The following is a 27601-nucleotide window of genomic DNA, read 5'->3' on the forward strand; positions in this document are numbered from 1 at the left end:
CACACTGTGTAATGAAAAAATACCAGTAATTACACAACAGAACTGGATGTACTTGTTTATCTGGACCTTACAGTGGAATAAGGCTTTAAAACTTGACATAACACATGCTCTTATTCTCCTTATAATCATTTTGTGTAACTGCCAGTCAGTGTTTGGAATATGTCAATACAAAATCTAAAGTATCATTTTTCTTCATTAATATGCACTGAAAAGAAATGGGAAACAAGGAGCACGTAAGATCCATTACCAAGAAATATATTTTTTTATATTATCTTTTAAATTAGTGAGAGTCTTATTTTGTTCTTAAGAGTATTTAACCTGCTCACCTGCTGATTGGGTCTTCTAATCTTAGCTGTTTCCTTCATTCTCTTTAGGCAGGAACCTGTACTAAAAATGATCTAGCTAGATGGTCATGGCTCTAAATGTGGGCAGGGGAAAGGCCCTAAACAGGGAGTTTAGCTTCTTACAGAATTCCTCTTACTACCAATGCTTTCCTATTACTGAGAGGGAATTAGACCGTTCATGTTCTTACTAAACAGGGTTGCTAAGTAGCTGCTTGCAGGAGTAGTATTTTGGAAAGTGGATACACTGAAAACTGCAAATTGTTGGGTTTTATATTACAACTGAGTCATGCTTTTTCATATTCTGAACATTATCTGGTGCAGGAACATTGAGTACAGAATTAAAAATTAGTACACAGTCATGCAGTGCGAACAGTATAAGGTACTGTTTAATAGACATTTCGTCATAGATCAAACTGATACTGATAATAGAAAAGAGTTTGGTACAGCTGTATGCCCGTGTTTGGTTGGTTGACTTTTTTGTTTGGCTGCTTCTCCCTTTTAATTTACAAGTAATTTTATTTGATTAATGGTTAGACATCACTTTCAGTCTAAAAACGGCTTCTCAAATGCATTTCATATTTCTGTGAGCTACTGAAAGTCAGTATTTGCATATCAATGCTTACATGAAACCTTTTAGGTGCAATAGTTCTCTCTCACTTAATTTTACCATAGATTTTTCTGTAGTGTAGTCAAATACTGGAATACAACATTGTTTTAAACATGCAGAATTGCATGGCCCCTCATTACATTTTTTGTATTCAGAGTGGTTATATCTATCATAGCATTTGCTATATGTTACTAACCCAATTGATTATGCACTTGAAAAGGAATTCTGGATGATATTTCAAATATGGATAGCAAGGTAAGTTTCAAATTTAGAATTAACTTTATTGGTTTTTCGACTAACCAGTCACAGGTCTACTTAGAGGCTTCTTGAAAAATACCGTGTTGACTTTTAATACTGTTTTTACTTTGAAATATAAATGCCCCTTTAAGTTACTTTCTTAATGCCGTTTTTTGGGACCATTTTAAAACAAGGTTACTGGCATATGTATAACTTTTATTCAAAAGAGCCGAGTTGTGTATTTTCTCATAAAACCTCTCTTTACCTGGCACCAGGTTAAAAAGGTCAAGCTGCATTTCCTTTGCACGATTCCTGGCGGCTGGACTGAGCGACTGTTCACTGCTGTCCAGCCAGCCTCTCCCAAGCGCTGCCTTTCTTCAGCTCCCACCCGCGTGTCTTGGTTCCCGGCCCTTGCAGGCACAGCTCGCAGCGTGTTCTTCGGGGGCGCTGCCCCGTGCGGGCTCGGCCGCAGCTCCCGCGCGGGGCCGGGGCCGCTCCTGGCCGCCCGTCGGAAGTGAGGTGGCGGCGGAGGGCGGGGCGCGGGCCGGAAGCGAGCGGGGCCGGGCTGCGGGCGGCGAGGAGCCGGTGGCGGAGCGCGGGGCGGGGGTGCCGTGCAGGTCCGTCTGTCGGCGGGGGCCGGGCGGGGGCGCGGGGCTGGGGGGGCCGGGCGCGCTGCGCCGCCGGGGACGGCCGGGCCCGGTGTTCGGGCGAGCCCTGCGGCACACGCCCACGGGCCGGGGAGGGTCCGTGCCGCTGCCCGGAGCGCCGGGCCTGGGCAGCTGCTGACACCGAGCGGGGTCGGGCCGGGGCCTGACCCGCACCCTCAGCGGCGCGGAGGCCTCCGAGGGGCTGGGAGCGCTGTGCTGCGGCGGGGCTGCTCCGGCCCGAGGCAGGGCTGAGGCCGGGTGGCGGGGGTGCCCCCACAGCGCTGGCAGCTGCTTCTTGCTGCTCGCTGGAGGGAGAAAGCACGGGTTAACCGCGCCGCGTTTGTCTGATCGATACTTGCTTTGCTTTCTCTTCTGCGAGCAGCTTACTTGGCGTGCCACCTCTGTTTATTAGGCTAAATGTAAGCGCATGACAGCGACAGTTGTAACTCCTGTTGTTCTGACCTAGGAAAGCCAAAGGAAGCAAGGAAGAACTTTTTTAGACAGGCTATTTTAACATTAACAGCTTCATTAGAAAAAAAATGTCTTGGTGAGTCCCTTTCCAGGTAAAACAAGCAAAGTTTTAGTTTGTGTCTGTATATACACAGTTCATTTATAAATTTCATTCATTCATAGTTACGTTTCAAATAAAAATATCATTTATTTAGAAATATAAAATAAAGTTGTTTGGGAAGATGTCCTGAATCCATTTTCAAAAGAAACTGTTTTAACAAACCATAAATTTTGAGGTCTGTCATTCAGACTTTGGTGCAACTCTTCTATCAGTTACTCCTCCCTGTCTTCTGATTCTCTCTGCTCGTCAGTCGCTGAGGGTTTTTTGTTTGCTGGATTTGTGCTGGCTTTCTTTACCAGTCTATAAGCAGGATTTTGTGGTTGGTGTTTCAGTTGGTTTTCTCTCCAGAAATTTAATTAGAATTTTAACATGCTGCTGTGTGAAAAATCTCATTCTGATAGTTGACATCTGGTTGAAAGTTTTCAGTTTTTTCCATTGTGGTTGCCTTGTCCCTGATAATTACTACCAGTAGCAGCCTTGAAACAACATTGTTTTTATTCTGTAGCCCAACCAAAGAATTAGAGTAAAATTTTAAAAGTAGGAGCAGTGTAATTAATATTTATTTTCATCTGATCCTACATTTAAGTTATATTTTAAGTTAGATGTGCCTTTTTTTTAATGGCAGATGTGGAAGGGAGTTATTCTAGTGAGTACTACACTTTCTTTTTCCAAACAATTTGCTTGCTCCCAGCAGACTTGTTGAATTGGTGTGGCTTCCTATTGGCTCTTCACTAAGTTAGCCCCCAAAGTTAGTAAGCACTGTGCCCTGGTGTCGCTAGGTACATATTTATTCATAAATAAACAGCTTCTGGTCTGTTTATGAAAATAGGCTTAGCTCTCTCTTTAAATACAATGCTGTCTTGCAGTGCTTGTGTCTTGCTGCTGCCAAAAGTGAGAGGCTTTGCTTTGTGATGTCCTCTGTTGTAAGAGTTTTTCAAGATCTCTCAATACATTAGCTGAGTATACTAAAGCAGTGGAAGAATATTCCTGTTTTCTTTTCCTGGGTTTGTTTTCTTCCATTTTAGCGAGTAAAATTACTGTGTAGAGTTCTGGTGAGTGCTGAAATTCACACAAGGTAGCAGCCACTTGGGATGGACTGGCACTCCACCCTTGAGGTGTATTGATTATTTATTTTTTATGTTGCCAAGCCTGTGATTTATCTAGGCCTGCTCATTTTCTCTTAAAAACATGGAGCTCTTTCCTGAAATTTAGTTAGGTCAGTCAGACTTCCTCTTTCCCCTATATTGCTGTATCCTCTTTTGTTATGCAACATACAGTTCACACAGGACAATTTTCTTATCTAACTTTCTTATGGAAGAACATAGAAAGCTGTTATATACATGTGGCATGTAGATGTAGCTGGTACATAAATGGAACTGAATGCATGTTAGTTCTTGAGGCTCAGCTGAAATACTGTCTTGTGTAGCACCAGGTCACTTTTGTAGCATAACAGTATTAAAAAGACGTCTATATTTTAAATAGTCAAGTGTAACTCAGTCATCCTTGAAAATTACTGTTAAATTTATCAGTAGTCCAAAACAGAACAACTTGGAACAATTGTGCTCTGCTGAGATAAAACATGGAAGTTGTGCTCTGAGCAAGTATGCAATGCTCCTCTTTTATTGCACAAGAAGGAATGAAGAACGGTTTAAATTATTAGTTTGTTGCTGACTGATTTCTGTAGCTGATGAACTAATTTGATAACACTTAAGAGGCCCTTATTTTAGTGCTGGAAAATCCCTATTATGACCTCTTAGTAGATGTGATAGTTTGATATCATGATTAAATACAGAATGGTTGTCTTTGGTATATGTGAACTCCAGAAACTGGAGTAGGGAGGGGAGGGAAACCTGTTCATGTTAAGAACAAAGGTTTTTTACACATCTCTTTCCTTTCAGCATCTCAAGAAGAAAGGTCCATTTTGTGTGGAAATAAGTGATTCCCAGAGGACTGTCCCAATGACAGAGCTGTCTGCACATTTACCCCAGTTTCAGCATGGGCAGCTGACAGAAAACTTCCCTGATACCCACCTCAGCAACACCGTATGTAACAAACAATTTTAGTACCTGCTAGCAGTTAAATGGGGATAAATAGTTTGTTGGGATTCATTTTTTCTTTCTGAACTGTTGTGGTGATAAGCAGTGCCAAAAGAAATATGCTGCAAAATATATGATGTTCTAAACTCATTTTTATGTACAAATAAGACCTCCCCCAGTTTAAAGTGGTGTTGTAGTGACCAAGCCATCAAGGGGAAAAAAAAAAGGGTCAGACACTCTGGTATCAAACACTGACATTTACAGTATTTAGTGAGCTCTCATGATCTGCCTGGCTGTGGTCTGCTTGGTTCACAGGTTTCTCAGTCACAGAGTTAATTTTAGTCTAAGTAGAGGTTGAAGCCTGGGTTTTATTACTGCCATTGCTGGAGGACTGTTCCTCTGCAGGAAGAACAGCTCTGTCTTGTCTTACTTGTGAATAATTTTCAAGGTGCTCTCCTGGTTCTTGAGGTTTTGAGGGTGAAGGAACTCAAAACCTGAAGTTTTATATGATTGCTTTGAAATATCTAAGCACATACTTGTTGCTAAAACTATACCATTGTACCATATGTATTTTGGAAAAATCAGGTTTAGATTATCTACTTGGGTGTGGTGCCCCAGGCTCTTAGACTTGTCACACTGTTCTTTGTTCCTGCTATAGCTCTTGAATATCAGGTTTCCTTGTGGCATGGAAATGCTTTTGTGAGGCTGGGCCACTTGTAAATGTCTCTATAGCAGTAGTTCAAGAAAGTGTTCTGATTCCTGCTTCAAGTCTTCTGTACAATCGGCAATTTAAATAGAATTTTGAAAAATCCTCAGATTTTTAGCTTCATCATGCTATACCAATAAAAATATAAAGCATGTGAAAAATTAGAAAAGTGGGAACTTTCCTACTGCGTCCCTTCTCATTTTACTTCAGAGGAAATGAAAAAGATTTCTTTTCCTCTTGGACAGGTGAGAGATTAATCATTATTGAAAACTTCTGCCAGATTAAAAAGGCAGAGCTCAGTAATAAGCTGTGGGCTCACTATCCTTACAGATAACTTGGTGGTGCTCCTTACCAGCAAAGGGTTCTATGTTCTTCTCACTAACAGACTGTGCTGATGAATAACTGCTACTTGTGCCTTTCCTTTCCAAGTTCAAGTAACTGTAGTTTTGATACTAAGTTATAATGATGTTTCTCCCCCTTACACATCTATTTTGTTTTTGTACATACCTACAAAAGTCCTTTCCTGCTGAAGTATACTAGCTTCTGTGGCTAACAAGTCAGCATGTGAAATCCCTAAGTGCTGTAATTCGCTATCTCTTCTTCTAGTCACACACTAAAGAGTTCAACCCAATCTTCAATATCTGCCACTGCACAATAACCTTTTAACATCAGTGGTGTATGAGAACTGATGAAGTCCATGCCCACTGTCAGGCATGGTGGTCTGCCCCAATGGATAAATCTGGATTTAATAGCTAAAAACTTCTTATCAAATATGCTAAGTTTTTATCTCTTGGTTCAGGGGCATTGGTCTGGGTTTGCTATTAACTATTTTCCTGATAGGGAAAGAAACACTATCATTTGCTTTTGATATTGTTTATTCTCCTGAAAGCGCGTAGTTCGTAACTTACATTTGCTTACGGTGTTACAACAGGTGTTACTGACTTTTTAGCTTCAGAGTTTTCACTTTTAACTATGTCTGAGGAAAGTGAAGAGTCTGTTCCTTTGCTTCCACTTCAGCAAGAGTCCATGGCCTCTGCTCTGTTTAATACTGATCAGGTAGGATATAAGTGCACTTTGTTCTTTTAAGCAGTGGGGCACACGCATGTCACATTCAGCTACACGTTAGTAGCCTGAAAGGACAGCTTATTTTCTAGCTTTAAGTGCAAATGAGAGAATAACTTGTGTAATTCTTTATGCTGATCTGGTTTTCATGCACTGTGTTTTAGTATGTAAAGGCCTTTTTTTATTGCATCTTTGTTCCTAGCTAGTGAAGGGAATAAAATGATACATATTGGTCTAATTTCTTCCATTTTTCTCTTTGTTTGATATAACAGGTTTTTGTAGTGGTGTTACTACTTGATCAGGCTTTTCCTTTGGATGATTTTGTGTTTGCTCTGTGAAGCTGTAGATTTTTAACTTATTTCAATATATTTCTGTTCCAGAGTTGGGGTAAGTGCTCCCTCATGCAAGACTGTTATTACAGGAGAGAAAAAGCAACACATTTGGCAAGTGTGCAGAAACCTAAGGACTCGGTTTGCTCTGCTTGTGCAGAGTTCCAAGACTGTGTTCATCTCCAGTGTGTTGTTACTTATGATCATCTTAAGCAGTTTATTTAGATGGTTAATTTTATTGCTGTCTTTCTGTAGAATGATAGAAATGGAGTATTTTACTATCAAAGTGAAAAAATATTACGTTTCTGCTGTAATCTGTACAGAAATTGGTTTAGTTGTGGCCAGCGTTTCAGATTAATTAAACACGATCTCTTTATTTGCATTCTCCCTTATTCCCATTTCTATCTGACTTTCAATAATTGTATGTGAGGACTTTATGCAAAATGCCAAGTGATTTATAATAAAATTTTCATTTAGTAAGAAATAATTTTGATCCCAGCATCTTTTTCAGTGCATATTTCAAGTTAATGATACTAAATTCAAACTAAGGTTAAAACCGTGACTGTAAAAATCTGCTTGTGTCCTAGTTTTAATTGTTTAATTTAAACAATTTTAGTTTGGAGTTTATTCTCCTCTTACATTCCATTTCCTTATTGAAAAATGAAACAGATTTTTCAAGGACAGATCTTGAAACCCTGCTGAGCTTGATCATGAGGATACCACAAAAAAAAAGGAAGGAATAAGCAGAGCATTTGGTGCATATTATTAGTTTGTACTGCTCTGTAAAAGCAAATTTTTCATGAGTTGGGGAAGTTGTAAAGCTTCAACCAGGGTTTTAGCAGTGTCAGTATTTACAGTTCAAAGTCCAGGGACTTGTGCTTCTTAATCACTTAAGTGTTTTAAAAACCCCACTAGGAGTTTCTGAGTGTGTACTTACCATCGTCTCTTTTCTGAGGGTGGGGCTGGGAAAATTCTATAGAGAGAATCTCTAAAATTATTATTGATTTATTGAAAAACTGCAATATTTGAATTAATGAGATACAAATCAGTAGTTATGTTTGGAAATGCTGCTGAGGTCAGGTAATTAGACTTTAACATTGCACATTTAAGGAAAAACTTACCTGAGTAGGAATACTTAAGGAAAAAATCGTTAAGTTCTTTTCAGTGCCCTGTCTTATGTCCAGATCAATTTTAAGAAAACTGAGTGATATTTTAAAGACATTGCAAAAGGTATCCTTGAGTTTATTGTACATTTTAATCTAATGCTGCTTTAGTGCACTTGGTCAAACAGAAATGTTCTGCAGGAAGTAATTCAGAAGAAATTAGATTAATTTGGTAAGGAATAAAAAAAATATTTTTATCTCCTGTATTAAACTTCTTGAATTTGAACAGTACAGCACTGATTTTGGACATGGTAATACACTAAAAAAATGAGTGGTTTATATCAACTGTCACATTTTAGTGCTTGTTTAGTGTGTCTGGTAATGGTTTTGTTTCTTTGTAGTCCAGAAAAGGTAAAGCATAGATCACTCTCCTGTTGTGCTCTGTGTACGTGCACACAACATAGAAAAGGTGAATGCCCCCTGCCCATGGTGCTTCTTGAAGAGGGTGCAAAATATTTGTGACACCAGGAGCCTGGAGTGCAGGCCTGATCACTTACTAATAGGTGATGTTCCCAGTTTGTGCTTTTGCTTCCATTGGAAGTTTACCTCTGTGTTGGTGTTTGAGTTATATGCTTGATGTTCCATGTGTTACACTCTTCATGTTTCAGTGTTAGGCGGGAGAGGAAGCACTTCCATATTTGTGATAAGAGTGGTGGAATTTCTTCAATATCAGTGAAAGGATGTGGCAGTAGTTTCCATGGGAAGGAAGAAAATCTGCATGCTTAACTTTCCATACTGAAACTTTGGGATCAAATAGCAGTCTGAAGACTGAGAATAACCTGAGTTTGATCATCATTTGTGTCATTCTTACTAAAAACATGAGAACATCATACCTCATGAAAATCCAATTTAATATATGTTTCTACTTAGTATACTCTAGTGGGAGTAACACAGTAAAGCAAGGAGACATTTTCTTGGGATTTTCATGGAGAGGGAATCCTAAATGTGTTTGGCATTATTCTTAAGGGTCAGTACACCTGATTCTTTTCAAGTTACAGGCATTCTACTGTTATGCATCCTTTTATGAAGGGAAAAAGATGCCTTTACTCATATTTCAAAATTCTTTTTAAAGGAATGGCTCTTCAGATGCTGCCAGCCTACTTCTGACTGTTTTTAATGTAAATGTTTCTAACATGACCCTGTGCTCCCATTCTTTTAATAACTATGATGCAGTTAATTATTACTGTTTCAATCCCTCCTGTGGCAAGTGTTCTTGGCAGTAAATATTATCTTACATGTTTCCTCCTCAGGGTCATCTTTAGCTTAACGTACAAGCACATGACTCTGGAGAGTTGCTGAGGGAAGTGGTTTTTATGTGTTGCAGAATGACAACAGTGAAAGACGTCGCCATGATAATAGTGAGCGCAGAAGAAATGACAATGCCGAGTCTGAGACAAATGGGCAGCCACAAAACAACATTCAGCAGGTGGTGGAGCAAGATGAAGAAGAAGATGAAGAGCTAACACTGAAATATGGGGCAAAACATGTGATTATGCTGTTTGTGCCTGTCACGCTTTGCATGGTGGTTGTTGTTGCAACTATCAAGTCTGTCAGCTTTTATACACGCAAGGATGGACAGCTGTATGTATCAGTATTTTCCCCTAACTTTTTAGTGGACTTAGAAAATTTTCTTCAAACTCCCAATTTTTTGGAGTTCAAGCAGTGAACTTCCTCTTGCCTCTGTTTTCCCCTTCTCCAATCCAAAGATAGTTTTGTTTTATTCCTTCCAGAAACCAGACTCTTCTCTTTGCAGTACTGTTGACATTAGTTGTTTGTCTGGTGACCAGTGGGGATTCTATCTTGGTTGTTATTGCTTGATTCAAATCCTCATCCTCATTTTAATACTTTATCATGCTCTGTGGTATTTATAAAATAAACACCATCTTAAGCCAAAGCCATTGCACTTGTACTATGCTAGAATACAAGAGTTTTGGAAAAGGAACAAAATTACTAGTGTTAATGAAGTAACATATATGCCATGTTCTGGTTTGCCCATGCTGTTTGATAAAGAAATTCAAATGTAAGGGGAATATAACTTCAAGAGGTTCTGTCCTGGCAGATGTTTCTGTAGAAGTTTTTGGGATTTTGGTAAAATATTAATGTTGCCAAAATAACCCTCAATTCCAGTGAAAGCTGATTTGAGAGCAAGGGGGCAGAGGAAGAATACTGAGCCTCTCAGAAACTGCAGCAAGTCATAGAATCACAGAATGTTGAAGAGTTAGAATAGACCTTAAAGATCTGTTCCACTGTGAAAACATTTAGACAGAATGATTCAGAGTGTGTTTGGCTTTGAAATGTTGTATAATATAAGCATGTCATTTTTTTTTTTCTTACAATGAGTGTTTTCTCTCTGTCTCCTTCCCACCCCACAATGAAGTAGTTGCCTCAGGAGATTGTATTTCTTTACGAAAAAGTGAGTTGAGCCCATGCATTGTGTTATTGAAATCACAGAGGAGCCTTTCGTGGTGAATCCCTAGGTGAAATTCCAGTTGCACTGGTCAGCACATGAGTGGTATTGTGGGAGAGTAGCAGAGATACACAGCATAGGAGTAGCCATATCAAACTGTAGGCTGCTGTGGGCTTTATCTGCTTTACAAAGCAGAAAGCAGTAGTAAGCTAAAAATGTAGGAAGGGCAGGTCTTCTAAGGAATTCAAGTTTGCCTGATATGATACTATGCCACCTTTCAAGTTTTGCCTTAGTGGAAAATAGATGTGCTTTTACAGCTCTGAATTGAAAGATTACTGCAGTTTTGTTTGATGTTGGCCTCACATACCAGAAACATCAGTGCATTCAGTGTAATTTCAGTTGACTTTTTGTTTTTGTAGCATCTACACTCCTTTCACAGAAGAGACAGAGACAGTAGGACAGAGAGCCTTGAATTCTATTCTTAACGCAGCCATCATGATCAGCGTTATCATTGTCATGACCATCCTCCTGGTTGTGCTTTACAAATACAGGTGCTACAAGGTAAGTAGTTGTGCTAGTTTTATTTGTTAGTACAGATTATATAGAGAATGGAACAAAATGAAGGCTTATCAAGGATGAGTGAGTGAAAGTAGCAGAACTGGTGATTAATTCACCGTTTCAATTTTGTGGCTTCTGTTCATTTGGCACAAAGCAGGGCAAAGGCCCAATGCTATCACTGCCATCTGTTCTGTCAGTTAGAAATACATGGCTTCTATTCTTTTGAAATTTTTATGCACTGAAATCTCTCTGAGGTCAAGAAATAAAAAGGACAGACTTGGTCCTATTTTGTGGGCCCCCTCTCCCTCCCTGTCCCCGATACAGATGTCTCCCATCAGTGTGTGTGGCTGTACACACCAGGCAGTATTCGTATGGCAAACACTGAGACTCTAAGGCTCTTTGTGAAAGGCTTCAATCTTGTAATGATGTCATCTAGGCAAGTCCAGGCTTAGCATAGTTAATTGCAGTGCCACTTGGGTGGGAGGAGTTGTCCATGAAAATTCCTGGTTTGTTTTGGTCTTAATGATCCATTTGACAAGGCTTAGCCTAATAAAGCTTCTCAGTATGCAGCCAGGACCTTGAATCAGTTGTAAAACATGTAGTGGGATTCAAAGGTTTGCTTCATTTCATTTTGTTTTCAAGAGGGAACAGTGGTTTTGGTCTTCCTGTCTTTACAAATTATCTGTTGAGTGGCAGGGGAAATTATTTTTGCCTGATTCTGTATACATCATGGTATACTGATTTTTGACATATGGACCTTCACTTTTATCATAGTGTGGTGTTACATCTGAACTGACAAATTGCTCTTTTTAAACTGGCAATCCTCTTCATTCTAATGTTAGCTAGATTCCTTAGTAGCCACTTGGTTCTTCTCAGGTGCTGAAGGCAACAGCTACTTTTCACTAAGCTTTTCACATTTCTGTTTTCCTTCTTAACCGTTTAAAGCACAGCATATTTTCCGTACAAAAATAATTGTTCTACTAAAAATTAGAATTATTACATACCATAAATTTCCTGTGGTTATATTTTATGCTATTTACACTTAATTATTTTTATTTTTAAATATTTTTTATTTTTAAATTTCCTGTCAGAATATTTCTATGCTGCTATATCAGAATGCTGTGAAATGTAGTTACCTGCAATAAAGTTCTATTTTAACTTCAGTTCTGTATGTAGATTGTAGTCCAGATTATGAGAAATGGAATTTATAATGAAAGAACATTAAGTCTTCATCTAGTAGTGATAATTTGCTTCTCCTCACAAGATTTGTATCTGAAAACTCTCTTGAAGAAAGGAAATACTACTTCAACTTCACTGTTGTTAGTTTCCTGTGGTTGTCTTGTACATGATATGTTAAGCATGATCCTGGTTCTAGCTCTTCAGTCTAACCGGAAACAGCATCTTTGAAAGGGATTGTATTTGATTAGCTTTTTCTTTTTAATTTATTATTCTCTGCATTCTTCGTTGTTTCACTCTGCCTGACCAAAGTCTGACTGCTGTAGCTCATTTTAATTCTCTGCATCCTGCAGCCCATCCTTAATTTTTATTCAAGTTGTAGCAGATAAAGCCAAATTTGTACCAGCAATCAATTAGCGTCAAAGTTGTTGTTAAATGAAAAATGAAAAATCTTTAATTAGAAGTCAAAAATCCTGTTGTGATATCCTGCTAGGAAAACAGCAAGCAAAACTTACAAGAATTACTCTAGAAAAGTCACTTGTAAGAAAAGAGACCCCCTGATCTGGAAAATGCTATAGTAAATGAGATACATACTGAGAATAAAGCAAGCATCTTAGATCAACTCTTGAAACTACCTCCTCTGGTTCTGTTGATAGTAGTTATGCAAAGTGTGTAGAAGTTAGCTGGACTGTGGCCTTGGTGTTTGACACTGTCAGCATTCACTACTTTTTTGGGATGAAACATTACTGTTCACTTTATTTTCTTAAGTGATAGGAGTTTAAGATCTTATATTACAAATACAAAAACTACAGGTAGAACTCATGGGAGAGCTTTCTTTGCTGTTTTCTTAAAGTAGTTTCAACTGATTTTACAGAGGAATAAAATTACTCTTGTTAGATCCCTGCTTTGTACCTCTAGAAGTAGTTGGAAAATTTGGTTCTGTTTGAGTCAATATATACTGATGTTCACCTTTGAAAGGTTCTTTCTCCCACTTGCTGTTAATGGTGAGAGTTTGAAATACTGAGACAGATACACTTAGGCATTTTCCTGCAGCATCTTTACAGGCAACTTTACAGGTGCTTATTGTGTGTGGAAATTTCTTGAGTCTTTTTGAGAACATACTAGCAAAAGGCAGTCTGTTAGATTAAGAGGTTAAATGACAGGTTTTATTAGGCTGAAAGTTAAATTTGAACCTCTTTTGAGAAGCAGTGTAAAGGAGGAGATTGAATGTTTCAAAAATGACCAGAAATTTTAAAAATGCATATGAAATATGTATCACTAGACTCAATGTACTAAATTTTTAGCTGTAGTAGCTGGATTCTTGATTTGTCACAAAGTCCTGGTTGCATCACTTAAGTGTGATTCCTTTAGTCTTTGTGCATATGCACTTTACTTTTAAGCTAATTTTTGCTAAATATTTTAAGACCATCAGATGCGTTCTACTATACATCTCTAAGAAGAGGACGAAGATAACACTTTTTTTTTTAACAGCTTCTGAATACTTTAATCTGGTGTACATATATAGCAAATTTAGCCAGGTAATTTTCCACTGATTGTATCTGTTGAAAGCAGGATTCCTTATGTAGCTTTTATTTCTAGATTATTGCTAACGGGTTGTCTACTTGTAATGCTGGGTCAGATTTTATAAAAGAGATTCTGTGCTGGGACTTCGACAGATATATGTTCATTCTCAGTTAAGAGATATTAAGATATTACTGGAGTTAAAGAGATCTTCAGTCGTGGTTTTTTCATTTTGCATGATAAATACCAGAAGAGTGCACTTCTGCCAGTGCAAAGTCTAAGTGCCTGTCATTTCCAGGTTTAAATCTTTGAGTGGCCCTGCTGAGTACATCACTGAACTGTTCTTTATTCAGTTGTTGGGCATGTAAGTCTGCTGTCATATCAAAATTAGGGATTATGTCTGTAGATGACTGATAGAGAATATCGAAATCCTTATATAGTCATTCATCAGTGACATTTCAGCAGATAAGTACTGAAGGTTTTTCTGGGTTCCAGCATTTTATAACTGCATTCTGAAAATTACTTGAAATCAGAGCAGCACAAAAGTGAATCATGTTTTCCATCTGTGTTCGTGCTGGATGATTCTGCTATGTTGTAATGCCATTGGTATCAAAATGGTCTAAAATACACAAACAGTAGTGTTCAATAGAGCTAAAGAACATCTACTGAAAGTTCACACTTAAAATTCGTAAGTGTGAAGTGAAATACACCAACGTGCATAGACTAAACATGAATGTAGCACCAACCAAAGAGGAAGATATCTTAAATAATTTTCTTGCTTTAAACAAAATGAAAAATAACCTTAAAAGCCTTTTAATGTATGCTAAATTTAAAATAATAAGTCTAAAAACATCTGTATTGATTTCTTCTTTTCCAGGTGATCCATGGTTGGCTTATCATTTCTTCTCTTTTGCTGCTTTTCTTTTTCTCATTCATCTACCTGGGGTAAGTGAACTAAACCATTAATATGCTATTTTTCATATATCACTTTATGTATGTATTTATTTTAGAACTGGGCCTTGAATCTTAAGAGGAATGATAGTGAGTAAGCTATTGCAGTAAATTTTTTAGTTTTGTATAGGCTGATAGAGTACACATAAAAGACAGAGTGATTCATAGGTTTGTAATGCACCTGATTAGGTACAGATGGTGTGTGTGTCTATCGCACGCATCACCAGAATAAGCACATCTTGCTTATCAGAATAAGCATATCTTGGGAGGAGCTTGTTCTGCTGACATGTCTTCTGATAACTTAATTTATCATTGACATGTGACTCAAGGGCAGTTGTTTGCATCATGGCTTTGTTAGCTGTATATGCAAAGGCTGTCTGCATGGAAGTGGTGGAGTCATCTGAAAATATCTCACCGAAATACATTTAGTGCTTTTCTTCTCAAATTTGGAAGTGTGCCCATGTCCAGACATCAAGAAAATTTGGCCAAAATACTCAGTATTGTCTAAAATGAGCAGCCTCCTCAGGGTTTCTAACTAGAGTTATGTAATGAAATTATTATACTCTATATGTTTTTATGCCACTTGATAACAAACACTTCTCTTTGAAGCAGCTTATTTGATTTGATCTCTGGAAGGAGAATGTGATCTTTCCTTTAGTCACTGATTTTTGCTAAATGTGATCTGTGATGCCTTTTATGGTCAGTAGTTTCTCTAACCCTAACAATGGCTTTTGAAGTACAAGGCAGTTCCTTCATCTGTCTTGGCTGCCTTACAGCAGTGCTGGCTTCCTTTTGCCAGAGGTTCAGAAAGTGAGGGAGTTTGTAGACCAATTATGCATGATGCCAGTAAGGGATGTCCTGTTAACATTGTACATCTCAAAGGTCAGCTGGCAGCTGCAGACAACAAGTTTGCTGGAGGAAAGTATTATGCAAATTATAGGGTTCTTAGTGTCTTGATGAGTTGGTAGCAGAAGATTCTGCAAAAAGCCTTCACAACCATTTCTTCCCTTGAGTCAGCAGAAATCACCTGTCACTTGGTGATGGCATTTGTCTATTTTGGTTTTGCTTATTGAGGTTCTTAATTAGTTTATAGTTATTTGGTGTGACAGGGACATGGTTCATCCAAAAATAAAGCTTTTTATTTCAGTGTTTATGGGGAATAATAGAACAAACATGTATCCTTAAAGTTATCAAAGCATTCTACAGGCAGCGTGTTAGTAGAGAGAGATCTTTGCCTGCCTTTAAAGATCCATTATAACCTCACAAGTTCTGATCATTCTGATTTTTAAAAGTTGTGAGCATAATCAAAATGACTGATTTTGCAGTAATGTCCTTTCCTGTCAGCTTCTGCCTTGACTGAGAAGAAAATAGAACCTTAACAAATTTTTTTGAAAAAGCAAGAATTGGTGTGAAGCAAATACTGGCAAAATTTATCCTATAGTTAAGCATTAATTGGAGAAAGAATTTTACATTTATACATTGAATATGAAAAATTTTTTAAAGATATTCTGAAGTTTGCATCTGTAATTTGTTTCCATTGTTTCAAGCAAATGCCATCTATATTGTTTTCTTTTTTTTTAGTGAGGTTTTTAAGACATATAATGTTGCCATGGACTACATTACGGTTGCACTCATGATCTGGAACTTTGGTGTTGTGGGAATGATTTGTATCCATTGGAAGGGTCCTCTTCGGCTCCAGCAGGCATATCTCATTATGATAAGTGCTCTCATGGCCTTGGTGTTCATTAAGTACCTTCCTGAATGGACTGCATGGCTTATCCTGGCTGTTATTTCAGTGTATGGTAAGTGTGGGAGCAAGGCACAGTAACAGGTCCTGTGGTGGGAATTTCTTTTATTCCCTGACTTTTTAATTTTTCTGACTAGACCTTAAAAAAAAAGTGTGTGTGTATCATCCAAAGTAGCAGATAAGGTGATTGCAGACTTTATAAATAAGATTGTGATCCTAAACTAAGATCAGTTCCCTGCAGCTGAGGGCTTTGTATTACTGTATGATCCCATCTTCTTTCACGTTTCCTGAACTCTCTATAGATTCTTTGGGGAGGAGAGCTGAGGTAATTCAAGAGAGGAAGAGATGAGAGAGACCCATTTTGATCTTTTTTATGAAGGTGGAGAACTTTCAGCTTCTCATTTTGCCCAAGAATCTTTGGAATCCTTTTTACATTCAGAATTTAGGAGCTTGTCATTTCTGTACAGTGCCATAGAAATATAGATTTGCCCAAGCTATGAATTGCTCAAATTTGTGGACATAGAAACAACCACCTGATCCATACCTGATAATATAGTGAGAAAGAAAGAAGTAAGGATTAAGAGCAGTTTGCATTGCTCAAAGTCATTTTATATTTAGAATGATGTGGTTGTGAGATCAGTTTCATTGGTTTTTTTTTAATTCATTGTAGTTGTCACATGCTGCTCTTTTTCAGAATGATGGCTGAGAGGAACCTAGCTGTAGTTTTTCCATAAAGCTTTAGGGGGCACTGAGCACTTGGTAAGAAGATCACTGTATCCTAAATACTGATTTAATTTCCAGGCAAGACTAAAATTCAGTTACTAAGACATAATTAAAACATTACAGATAAGTGAAGATGTGCTCTTAATTTTAATTTTTTGGAGGCATGCAAGTGTGCTGAATGTGTGCTCTCATAGTCACTGATCATGATAAAGACTGAGAATCTGTCCAGATGTAAGTGCAGGGGTTGATAAGATTTGATTAGCTCTGATACATCAGTGTACTCCTTAAGTGTCCTCTTTCTTCAGGGAGAGGAAAATTGTCCCTTGTGTGTATGCCCATTGATCACAAAGCACATGAAGAAAAACTTCCCATCCCCCAGCCCTATTTCCACCCTTCATGCAACTGGAACAAATCTGAGTGCTTCAAGCATTCAGCCTTTATTCAGTGATAGCAAAACAAAATTACTCGAGATTTTCCAAAACCATGATGTGGTTGTTTTGAGTACAGGGGATGTAAGTTTTCAAAGCCTGCAACCCCATTGTTTACTGGAGTGGGACCAGCAGTGGTGCCAGGGCAGCTGGCTCAGGTGCAGAAGGCCTGCTCTGAGCAGCACACAGCTCCTGACAAGTCAGCTGTTCCTTTCAGTGTCAGATGAGTTTCAAATTAATTTAAAGACATACGGTGAGTGGACAAGTGCAAAAGGCAGTAGCAATGTTACAGCTCTCTATCCCAATATGCCTGTTTCACAAGAATTAAGTAAGCTTCACCTGTTGTCTTAAAATTTCTTTTAGCATTAAACTTAGATTACAAAAAGCTTTCCTAATAGAAGGCAAGCTTGGGTATTTCCAAGATGGTAGTTGAAGAGTAGCTTTCTTGAATTATTCACAGGTCAACATATAGGCACAGGCACATTTGCAGTTGCATAATATCGTAAGTGAGGAATATAATGTTTTAAAATTTGAATGCATATTAGAATAATGTGTAAAACAGGTTGCATAACTGAGAATATTAAAAAGCATTGCTGTAGGATACTGAATTGTGGCCAATGGCTGTCTTTGAAATCTTTATTCAGGGTGCATTTTCTTACTTGTAGTCTCTCCAAGTGTTACAGAAAAGAAACGTAACTATGTCTGCAGGGATGTAAGATCTGTTTGCTTTTCCTTTCAGATTTGATTGCTGTCCTGTGTCCTAAAGGTCCTCTTCGTATGTTGGTTGAAACAGCTCAAGAGAGAAATGAAACTCTCTTTCCAGCACTTATTTACTCCTGTAAGTACATTTTGTTAAATTCTTTAAGCTTGCAATCACCCACTCATCTGAAGCAATCTTCTAATTTTTCTGGGTTTTAATAAGATGCTTTTCAGCTAAATTCTTGATCTGTTCACTTGGGCCTCAGTTTTTGTTTCACTGTTGACTGAAAAATGTGGAACATCTGACTGAGACATTTCAAGATAAAAACCAACATGTTTTGTTCCAAAACACAAACAGGAAGAATGGTAACAGACCTTGTTTTGGATAAAGTACTATGTCCTTAGGCTGTGAATTAAGCCTGTTCAAAGGAAGCAATTGTTTCCAGAAAATATTTACCAGCTTTCAGTCCTTAAATAACCTGTGTCTTAGTATAAGAAATGTGAGAAATTACTAGAAAGAGGTTTGTTTGTGTGACTGTTTTCTCAATGGCTTGTCCTCTTTGGTAAATTGTTTCTCCCTGCAGTTGTGAAAAATAACCTATTGAATTCAAGTTGCTTTTGTGACCTGTGTATCAATTAGTACATAATTCCATTGTTTCTGAAGTTCCATGTTGCTGCTCATCACATGGATAACAGTGAAAAAGGCTAATCATAAGTCACTATGCTGCTGGTGCTTCAGACAGGCCTGTATTTGAAAGCAGGAAGTGTTCTGCAGTCTGGCCACTTCAGAGACAAGCTTACAGTGGAGAAAGGGAGGACTTTCTTTATCTGTCACACTTGCACAGCATCAGTAAAATGTGGCATAGCTTCCTGTTACTCTGTTTTGTGAGAGGAGAGGTTAACACTGAGAGCCTGAATTAAAATATACCTTTTAGATGTAACAACATTTGGTTACCTCCAGATTGGAGGATTTTTTGTGATGGTGAAGGCAGAGAACAATTAACTTTGATGTAGATACTGCCTCTGAATTGACATAACTCTCTAATAGTGTTTAGAGACCTTTTTACTTGCAGATAAAATAACTGATTAAGGAAAAAAAGTAAAGAAATTCTTGATTTTCAGAGTGAGCCTCATATGTAGAAGTAATTTGTCTGGCAACAGCTGTTGCCTTTTTTTTTTCAAAATCTAGTAGAAATAAATTTTATTCACCAGTTTTTGTAAATGTGTTGTTGCTGGTACTGGCTGTGTTCCAGATATTATTGTGCTTTAATGAGACTAAAATTGCCTGTTGGAAAAGATAGTTGTATCCAAAAAAACCATGAAAAATGGGAAATAATGGATTGATGCTGGCACTATCGCAGAATTTCATACATCTGAAGATACAATTAGCTATGCTGTTGTGGTTTGCATTTCTTTGATAGCAACAATGATATGGCTTGTGAACATGGCTGAGGAAGATCCAGAAGCCCAACGGAAGTCCAAAAACTCTGCTTTTGGTAAACAAGGTGAGCTTTGCTTTGACAAACCTTTGTCACTTTATTAGAATACATGTTTCTGGATACTTGTTTTTTATTTTTTAAAGAGTTCTGGGTGCTCTAGTAGAATGAAAGCATGGAGGCCTAATTAAGAATGATGGGTCTGTCAAGACTTGAAAAATTGTTTACTTATTGTGCAGTTAATGTTCTTGCATTCATTTTTCTGGGCTCTGGGATGTTGGTGTTGAAATGACTCAACATAAAACTATCAACTGAGCTCAACTGCTTGTCAAACTGGGATGATACAGTATAATACCAACTCATTTATACTTGTGTTAAACAGAAATACACCTAGCCCTTCTGGCTATGCAGATAGTGTTTAAAATGTTATTTATATGTGTTACTAAAGCAGAGTGCAGTTTCTGAATTGAACATGCTTGAAGGTGTCCATGTATATGTAACTTTCAGTAAAGTTTTCTATTTTACTGGAAAATTAAGCTGTCAATGTCAACTAAAGAAGCTAATTAAATATTAGATGATAGTTTATTCCTTAAATTGTGGTCTTTGTTAGGTCACCACAGAACTTCCACTTTCATGTGGATGTACTCCTGAATACTAGGATTGAGTGCAACATGTAGGTGCTGTGACTGCAGAATGTATGTTGACTCCTGAATGTTTAAGTAAACATTAAAATCCTAAGAGAGGATGGCTTGTGATTTTGTGTGCCACTGTAGATGCTGCTAAGTATTATAGAGTACCTTTTTCTATCCTGTTCTTCTGTGATGTTATATGTAGAGAGACTTTCATGTTTTAGAAGGCACATTTTTGGAGGAGTCTTAAATGCCTTTCTTCCTTTGAGCTCCGGCAAGCCGGACCCAGAATGAAGATGCTGAAGCAGATGATGGTGGCTTTAGTCAGGAATGGCAGCAACAGAGGGACAACAGAATAGGACCCATTGAATCAACACCTGAGTCACGTGCTGCTGTTCAGGCTCTACCCAGCAACTCTCAAACAAGTGAAGACCCTGAAGAACGTGAGTGTGGACTACTGTGTCTGAAAAGCTTACTGAATCTGAAGCTAGTCAGTCAGGCATCCTGAGTGCACAGATGCAGGATTCTGTGAGCTCTTAGCAAGCTGAAGAGATGCACTTGCTTCTGATGAGTACTGATATGCCTCATAGGCATAATGGTGTTGCTTTTTGATAGCATTTCATTTTGTTGCAGGGGTGAGTAATATTGGCCAAATTGCTCTTTAGTTTGATACACAGCTCAAAACTTCTGTTGCACAAGCTGTTTTCAGACCATTACATGGTCAGTTGCATTAGCCTTTGTCTTTTTCATGTAGTGTTCTGCTGTGTATCACCTCTTTTGGATTTTAGGCCCTGTAAATGGAGTCATTAACAGGCTTTTTATGCCTCAAGATTAAACTGCTGTAATCCACTTGGTAGGAAGCAATGTTTAAAACCTGATTGGAGACTGAAATTAATGCAGAATGCAATGGGCTTACTTAGTTTTCTCCAGCATGTTGATAAGGTGAAATATCTTTGGAAAGTATGTGATACCAGTACTCAAATACCTGTTTTAACAGACTCATGAGTTCCAGTTGGAGTTCAAGCTGCTATTAGATATGCAAAGCTCTGAATAAATTCGGGTGTGCCTGTCATGTGGTACTGCCATATTTTAGCAGGTGCAGCTGCTTCCTCTGATGATCAGGTGCTCCTCTTTTAAAAATACAGTTCTACTTTAAGAACATTTTTAAAATTTACTTACTAAAAAAGTCCAAGTTCAACATGCTGCAAATCCTTTTTAATTTCCAGAGCTTAAGAAGATAACATTGTGATGCAAAAATTGTAGCAAAGCAGCTATTTCAATTAATTTTTTAACTAAAACTCTTGTCTGGCCAGGCTAATAATTTTCTCCTTCCTGTATTCCTGCAGTGGGGAGTAATGATCCAGTCAGACTTGTCAGCCAACATTAGTTTGCTACAAGTCTGAAGCAGTGAAGGTCTGTTTCAGCAGTTTAAGGGTGTTTTAGTGCTTAAGAGATTTTCATGAATGCACTGTTCCAGGCATTTTATTGGAGGCCTGTTTAAAGAGAGTAGGGTTGCCTTTTTTCTTTTATGCATTTTCTCCCTTTTTTCCTTTCCCCTCTCCTCCCACCTCCATAATTAATCAGACATCCACCTATGTTTTGATGTTCTTAGTTCCTCTTGGAACTCCAAAATGAATGTTGGGCTGGACTGTAGTGAGGTGGAAAGTAATCAGCAGGCCACATGAAAACACCTGGTCACCTGATGCTGGCCTTTCTTAATTAACATCTTGGACTAAATGCTCAGAATGTGAACTGGCATTCAGGAAATCTTACAGTGCTTGCAGAAATAATTGAGTATTGTGCTTCCAGTTGCTAAAGTGGTAATAACTTTAAGAATAAGTTAAAATAATAAGTGAGAATGAATTTTCCTAAATTTCACATGTTGAACTAAGTATCTTGAGTTTTTGCCTCTGTGATAAGCTCTGTACTTACACACAAGTGCTTTTAAGAACTACCTGCATAAGAATTCTCCAGGAAAATTGGGAAGGCAGTGGAATATTTTGCAGTTTATAGGTTTCTAACTGGCAAAAAATATATCTTGTGCAAGGAATTTGTTTTTTCCCCTCCCTCAGCCAGCTTAAAGGAATTGCTCTTCAGTATTCTGTTGAATATGACAAGACAACCAAAAGTGGACACCCCTCCACAAGTAAAATTACAGATATCTGAGTTTGTATATACTGCATTTATATGTCCAGGAAAATAGGAGCATAAGGAAATTCTAATTAAAGGGTGAATTAATTGAGTAGTGTAGCATTTCTAAGCCATCTTGTTTCACAGGAGTTTATCACTTAGTTCAGGAGTAGTACTAATTGTGAAAACAAAATGTTATTTTTAGCAAGTCTTGTTAATAGTTAATGTAAATATATATTATTCTTTGATAATTACTGACATGTAGTATTAGTAGACTGATACTTAATGCTTCCATATGTTCACTTTGCAGGAGGAGTAAAGCTCGGTTTAGGAGATTTCATTTTCTACAGTGTCCTCGTTGGCAAAGCCTCTGCAACAGCAAGTGGGGACTGGAATACAACTTTAGCATGTTTTGTAGCCATATTAATTGTGAGTATAATGTAAAATTATAACAGGGATAGTTCCTAATGTTCATCAAGGATAAAGTGTAACTGCTGCATTTTGTCTTTGATCTTGTTTGTTGGGTGGCCAGACTGAAAACTGGTGAGGACTTTAGCAGTGATTTTTATTGGCTGTTCATCTGTCACTAAAGCCTTTAATTTAGGAAGACATAAAAGATAACCTGTAGCATTAACCTTTATACATACATATATTTTATACAATTTTTTGCTTGTCAGAGTTCCCTAATTTCTCCTTTTGTCTTTTGTGTTTTGTTTTGTTTTTTTCTTCTCCTTAGGGTTTGTGCCTTACACTTCTGCTTCTTGCCATCTTTAAGAAGGCCTTACCAGCTCTTCCAATCTCCATAACATTTGGGCTAGTTTTTTACTTTGCTACAGATAACTTGGTGCAACCATTTATGGACCAGCTAGCATTCCATCAATTTTATATCTAGCAGACATGATTCTGAAATGGATATCTGTAGCAAATCTGGGAGGAGGAAAAATGGTTTTCCCTCAGTTCTCAAGGGAGACTGAAGTCAAATACTCAAGATTCCAAGGCGGAATCATTACAGCTTCCTCCAATGGTGGTTTTTGGTTTGGTTTTTTCCCTGAGACAACTGCTGCACTGGGCACCATATGATTTTTCCTGTGTGAAAGTGGCTTCTTCCTGATGGCCAATCTAAGCCAGGTGCTGTTATATCAGAGGTCATCTGATATACATATCTCTGGTAAGGACCACCTGTGTGAAAATTGCTAATGCTTCCACCAGCAATGTGATCTCTTACCACAGGCTGATTGTTTTCACAGCGCTAAGGGTGCTCAGGACTTCCTTGATGTTAACAGAGGAAGCTGACAAATCCCATGGAGCTTGTCCCTATAACAGCTTGAAGAGAGAGAGCCCAATCTGGAATTCTTCAGCAGTGACATTTTGCCAGTGGAGTCCTGACTGTGTAACGGGAAAGGACTTTGTAGCAATTCGACAAAGGGAGAAAGTACTGTCACTCTAAGAGTGCTCCATGACTTCATAGCCTCTGTGCCTGAGTGTGTTTGGTTTAGTAAATCTAAAACTTTTTCTCCTTTCCCACACTGGAACTAGGACCTCTTCTCAGTTTTAATACTTTGCATTCTCAAGCATGGAGTGCACCTCCTGTACACCTGCTCCTGTTTATTTAGCTGCTTAGACTTGGACTGAATTATTTGGCAGTAGAGGATCATAAGGTCCTAATTTGGATCCTACATTCTAAAAGGTTAATAAACTACATTAAAAAGCAGTTTTGAGACTTACTCTTCGTGCTCTTGCTAATAATTTTGCTAGAACACCATTTCAAACCCCACATTTGAAAATAGTCACCAACAGCACGGACTGCATCACTGGTGGATGTTCCTTCTTGTTGACATTGTTATGAAATAAGTAGGTGTTTGCAGCAATCCCAGATGGAGTTTAGCTTGCCAGATCTAGAGATCAAAGTGCTATTAGGAGCTCTTCTATTGCATCATTGAAATTCTTGGTCATCAAAAATATGGTTTAGAGTTCTGTTGACCTGTGTATTGGTCACTCAGCTGTCTAACATCTCAGGCTGGCAAGGATTTTTTTTTTGTGCAGTATCTTTATTGATGAGGATGCTTAAGTTAAGTGAGAGATTGCTTAATGTCACTAAGGAGCAAAATTTGTGGCTCTCTTCACTTTAATTACCTCTCTTGTGAGGAGCTGGTGATTGGCAAAATGAAAGACAATTATCACTGAAAAGAAGATAGGAGATCTGGAACTTGTTGTAAGAAGGGTCTGTTCAAACCTTAAAACTGCTAAACTCTGATTTCTTCATTTGAAAGAACTCCTTTATGAATAATGGCTTGGAAATGAGATGAGTGAGATGAAGTTGGTTTTGCCATAAATTCTTACTATGTACAAGTAATGTTTTTTTTCTTGGGAGCCATAGGGAGTGGATGGGCATTCTATTTTACTTGCATGTTGATACTGGAGTCCTTGCCAAGTAGAGCAACTGTCAAAATCCTAACACTAGCTCCTTTTACCTTTTTCCCCTGGGGTTTTATTTCAGTGCCTATAGATTCATAGGACTGAAACATCAGAGATGCTCATTGACCATTGCCCAAGTAAAGAAAGAAAGACTGTGATGTATAAATCTGCTTTAAAACCAAGAAAGGCTTTGTTTGATTGTCCTTAGTAATATATGTCTTTTCCAGTATGACTTGTTAACTGTAGTGTTAGCATTTACATTTCATAAAATACATTGTCTTGTCTCATCTAAAGTATTTTTATTCATCTCATTTGTGTGCTGATTGATTGTGTATAGCATTAATAAACCAACTATATCAAAATTGCTCACAGTGACTTTTCAAGTCAAACTTGTTTGTGTTTTCTAGCTTAAATTACTGTTCCATATTTTGTTGCAATGAAGTCTGACTTAAAACAGGTTGGTTGGTGAGGGTTTTACAGATCTCTGTTGTCATTTTGTGATTAGTTTTTGTGTTTGTTTTTTTTTTTTTTAACAAGACTTTGAGTTGTTTTTATACCATTGTAACTTGTTCTTTTCCTGAGCTAAAAGAAATCCCTCATATGTTTTATTGAGCATCCCAGCTATAGTTCCATTGTATAGAACCATTGTATAGGTTTGCTAGGAGTTGGCATTGCTAGCATTTGTGTATCTGAGCTGGCTCTCAGTTAAGGGTTGACTTAAATGCAGAAGTCATCTCTCTTATTTCTTTTTTGGCTTCGATATGCATCAGGGGAGCATTACCTCCATTAAGAGTTGCTTTAGAATATGTAGAAATGTACAAAAGCTTTTTCATGTACTTGTTAGATGTGCAACCCAAGGAAGAGCTCAGAACCTTCCAACACTAAACTGCCAGTCTTCCACTTCCCAGTGCTGCTTCTGTAACTCTGAAGTGTTAATTTCTGAGCTAGTGTAGAGTTACAGTGGTGGAGACTATAAAATTTGTATTCACAAAAGCTGTTCAAGTTTGTTTGAATCTCAAAATAAGTTTAGAAGGGAAATTGCTTTTATAAGTAGCTATATGTTAAAGTACACTGCTTATTACCAGGTCTTAGGTACACCTTCAAAAACCAGATGAAATTTTCAAGGCCAAATCATGGTAGCTTGTGTTTCAGATGAGATCTTGCAGCTAAGGATTATCTCAGAACAGAGGTCCAAATAAGGTTCAGTGGCCAATAGGTTTTGTTTGCACTTGGGTTGTTACTACACAAACGTGAAGGTCGTGTCACTTTTCTTTGTCTTGAAACAGTGATCTAATTTGAGGATTCACCTCAGTTAGATTGTTGTAACTGAAAGATTTCTCATTAGTAGTCTACATTTTTGAGAGAGTTTCCTTTATTATTAAATTAGTATGTTAATGACAGCACATTAGGCTGTAGCTCTGAAAGAACTATGCTGTTAGCTGAGGAGAGTCATGCCTTCTGTGCTCAGGCAGATTGACTTGTAGCTGTTGTGTGGCTGTTCCAGGGTTCATACTTTGAAACTGGCTATCACAGTAGCTTTCTCTCCCCTTTCAACTTACAGCAGTAGGTCTCCTTCTTTGGCTAAGATTCAATTCAATATATAAATGAGAAGACATAATAGTTTTTCTAAATTCCAGGCACTTGCATTTGTCTCTCTCTTTTTTTTTTTTTTTTTTTTTTCTTTTTTTTTTTTTTTTTTTTTTCCTTCTATGGGGGGATTTAATCCAGGGCAAAGAAAGAGACCCCTGGAAGTTGGTTTTACAGCAAAGGCTTAGGGTGCTGTTTTACCTGTGTATGGCTAATATGGTCACACTCAAATTCAAGTGTCATCTGTGTGAGGTGCATCCTGAAGGTGTAAGAATGTAATGCTGCAACACATTCATGATGGTTCTGGATGGGTAGATGATGACTTCTTTGAGCCAAAAAAATCAAGGGCTGTGCTCCACTAAAAATGGCTGATCTTCTCAATGCACAAAGCAGACACAGGCTGTTTCAGGCATAGGAGGCTGCTGCTTCTCAGATATACAGATATATATCTGTTCCTGTAGACATACAGATTCATGGACTCTGGACCTGTAGATGACAACTCTTCTGCCATTAGTGTGGTCAAGGATTCAATATGCAGAAGTAACTTTGGGGTTGATGGTACTGTTCAACAAAACTTAGCAAAATGCTTTATTTCAAAAATTACTTTGACAGTACAAGTTTAATAGACTGTGGGACATGTCTGCACTGTGATTGCATCTCAGTGGTAACTTGGTCATTGGAAATGTTGAAACAGGAACTAGAATGGAATTCTTTTACACTCAAAGCATTTGCTGTTTTCTTTTTTACAGACACTGGTTTGTACATAACCTGAATTAAATGTGAATGTTTTTTAAACATCTTTCCGGTTCTTGATAAGATATGGTTTTGATAGATTACTGCAAATTTTCCTGTATTTGTCTAATTATTAAAATAAAAGTTGCATGGATCCTGATTCATTTTGCCTTTACTACATTATTTTAAAGTCATCACTTAAAGCTCTTGGAGGCATAAGCACTGTAGTTATTTTTATTCAACATTTAATGAGTAAGATTTCTTTCTTAAGGCATTTTAAGTTGCTGCTATACTTCCCACCAATAGAGCTTCAACTGATTTTTGTAGAATTACTTTCTTTCAAAAGCTATTTTTTGTGTTCCTTTAAAGAGTCAGTCAAAGCCTTTTGCAAAAGCACCCATAAGATATAATTAAGGCATGAAAAATGAATTATACTGAAACACCAGCTGGCACAATGAAGATTACCAGAAAAATACATAGAATATTCAGAAAGAAAACACTTCATGAACAGTGTTGTGTATTGTTATTTTGAAATTGATTTCTTATCAATATGATTGAAACAGAGCTTTGAGTTTTTCTTGTTGTTTTGGAAAAGTATTCACTGCAAAGTTCAGATTTGTTTGAGTTGACTAACTTCTATTGAAGAGGGTTTGGTTGGTTTTTTTTGAAGGGGGGCGGGGGTTAGCCTTTGTCTCTGCATTAAAGACCTAAAGAAAAGTCCATCCTGACAAGTAGAAAGTGAAGTACAGGTGGTAGGAGG

General features: G+C 37.8%; 1 protein-coding gene across 8 annotated transcripts; it reads left to right on the forward strand.

The window, feature by feature from the left end:
- Positions 1-1682: 1682 nt before the first annotated feature.
- PSEN1 (presenilin 1) lies at positions 1683-27001 on the forward strand. Of its 8 annotated transcripts, none has more exons than XM_064424460.1 (13): positions 1728-1805; positions 2302-2382; positions 4305-4448; positions 6080-6204; positions 9027-9283; positions 10529-10670; positions 14242-14309; positions 15897-16117; positions 17953-18051; positions 19334-19417; positions 20247-20420; positions 22418-22536; positions 22844-27001. In XM_064424460.1, exons 4-13 carry the CDS (start codon positions 6121-6123, stop codon positions 22997-22999), a joined length of 1404 nt encoding a protein of 467 aa, XP_064280530.1. In that variant the 5' UTR covers positions 1728-1805; positions 2302-2382; positions 4305-4448; positions 6080-6120; the 3' UTR covers positions 23000-27001. The 8 variants fall into 8 exon arrangements, with proteins under 8 accessions (XP_064280533.1, XP_064280530.1, XP_064280536.1 ...); XM_064424466.1 differs by having other exon boundaries at positions 1764-1805; positions 2218-2382; positions 6166-6204; XM_064424462.1 differs by having other exon boundaries at positions 1766-1805; positions 2218-2382; positions 6098-6204.
- The last annotated feature ends 600 nt before the right edge of the window (positions 27002-27601 follow it).

The sequence above is a fragment of the Passer domesticus genome, chromosome 6 (genome assembly GCF_036417665.1).
Source record: "Passer domesticus isolate bPasDom1 chromosome 6, bPasDom1.hap1, whole genome shotgun sequence".
Taxonomy (NCBI): Eukaryota; Metazoa; Chordata; class Aves; order Passeriformes; family Passeridae; genus Passer; species Passer domesticus.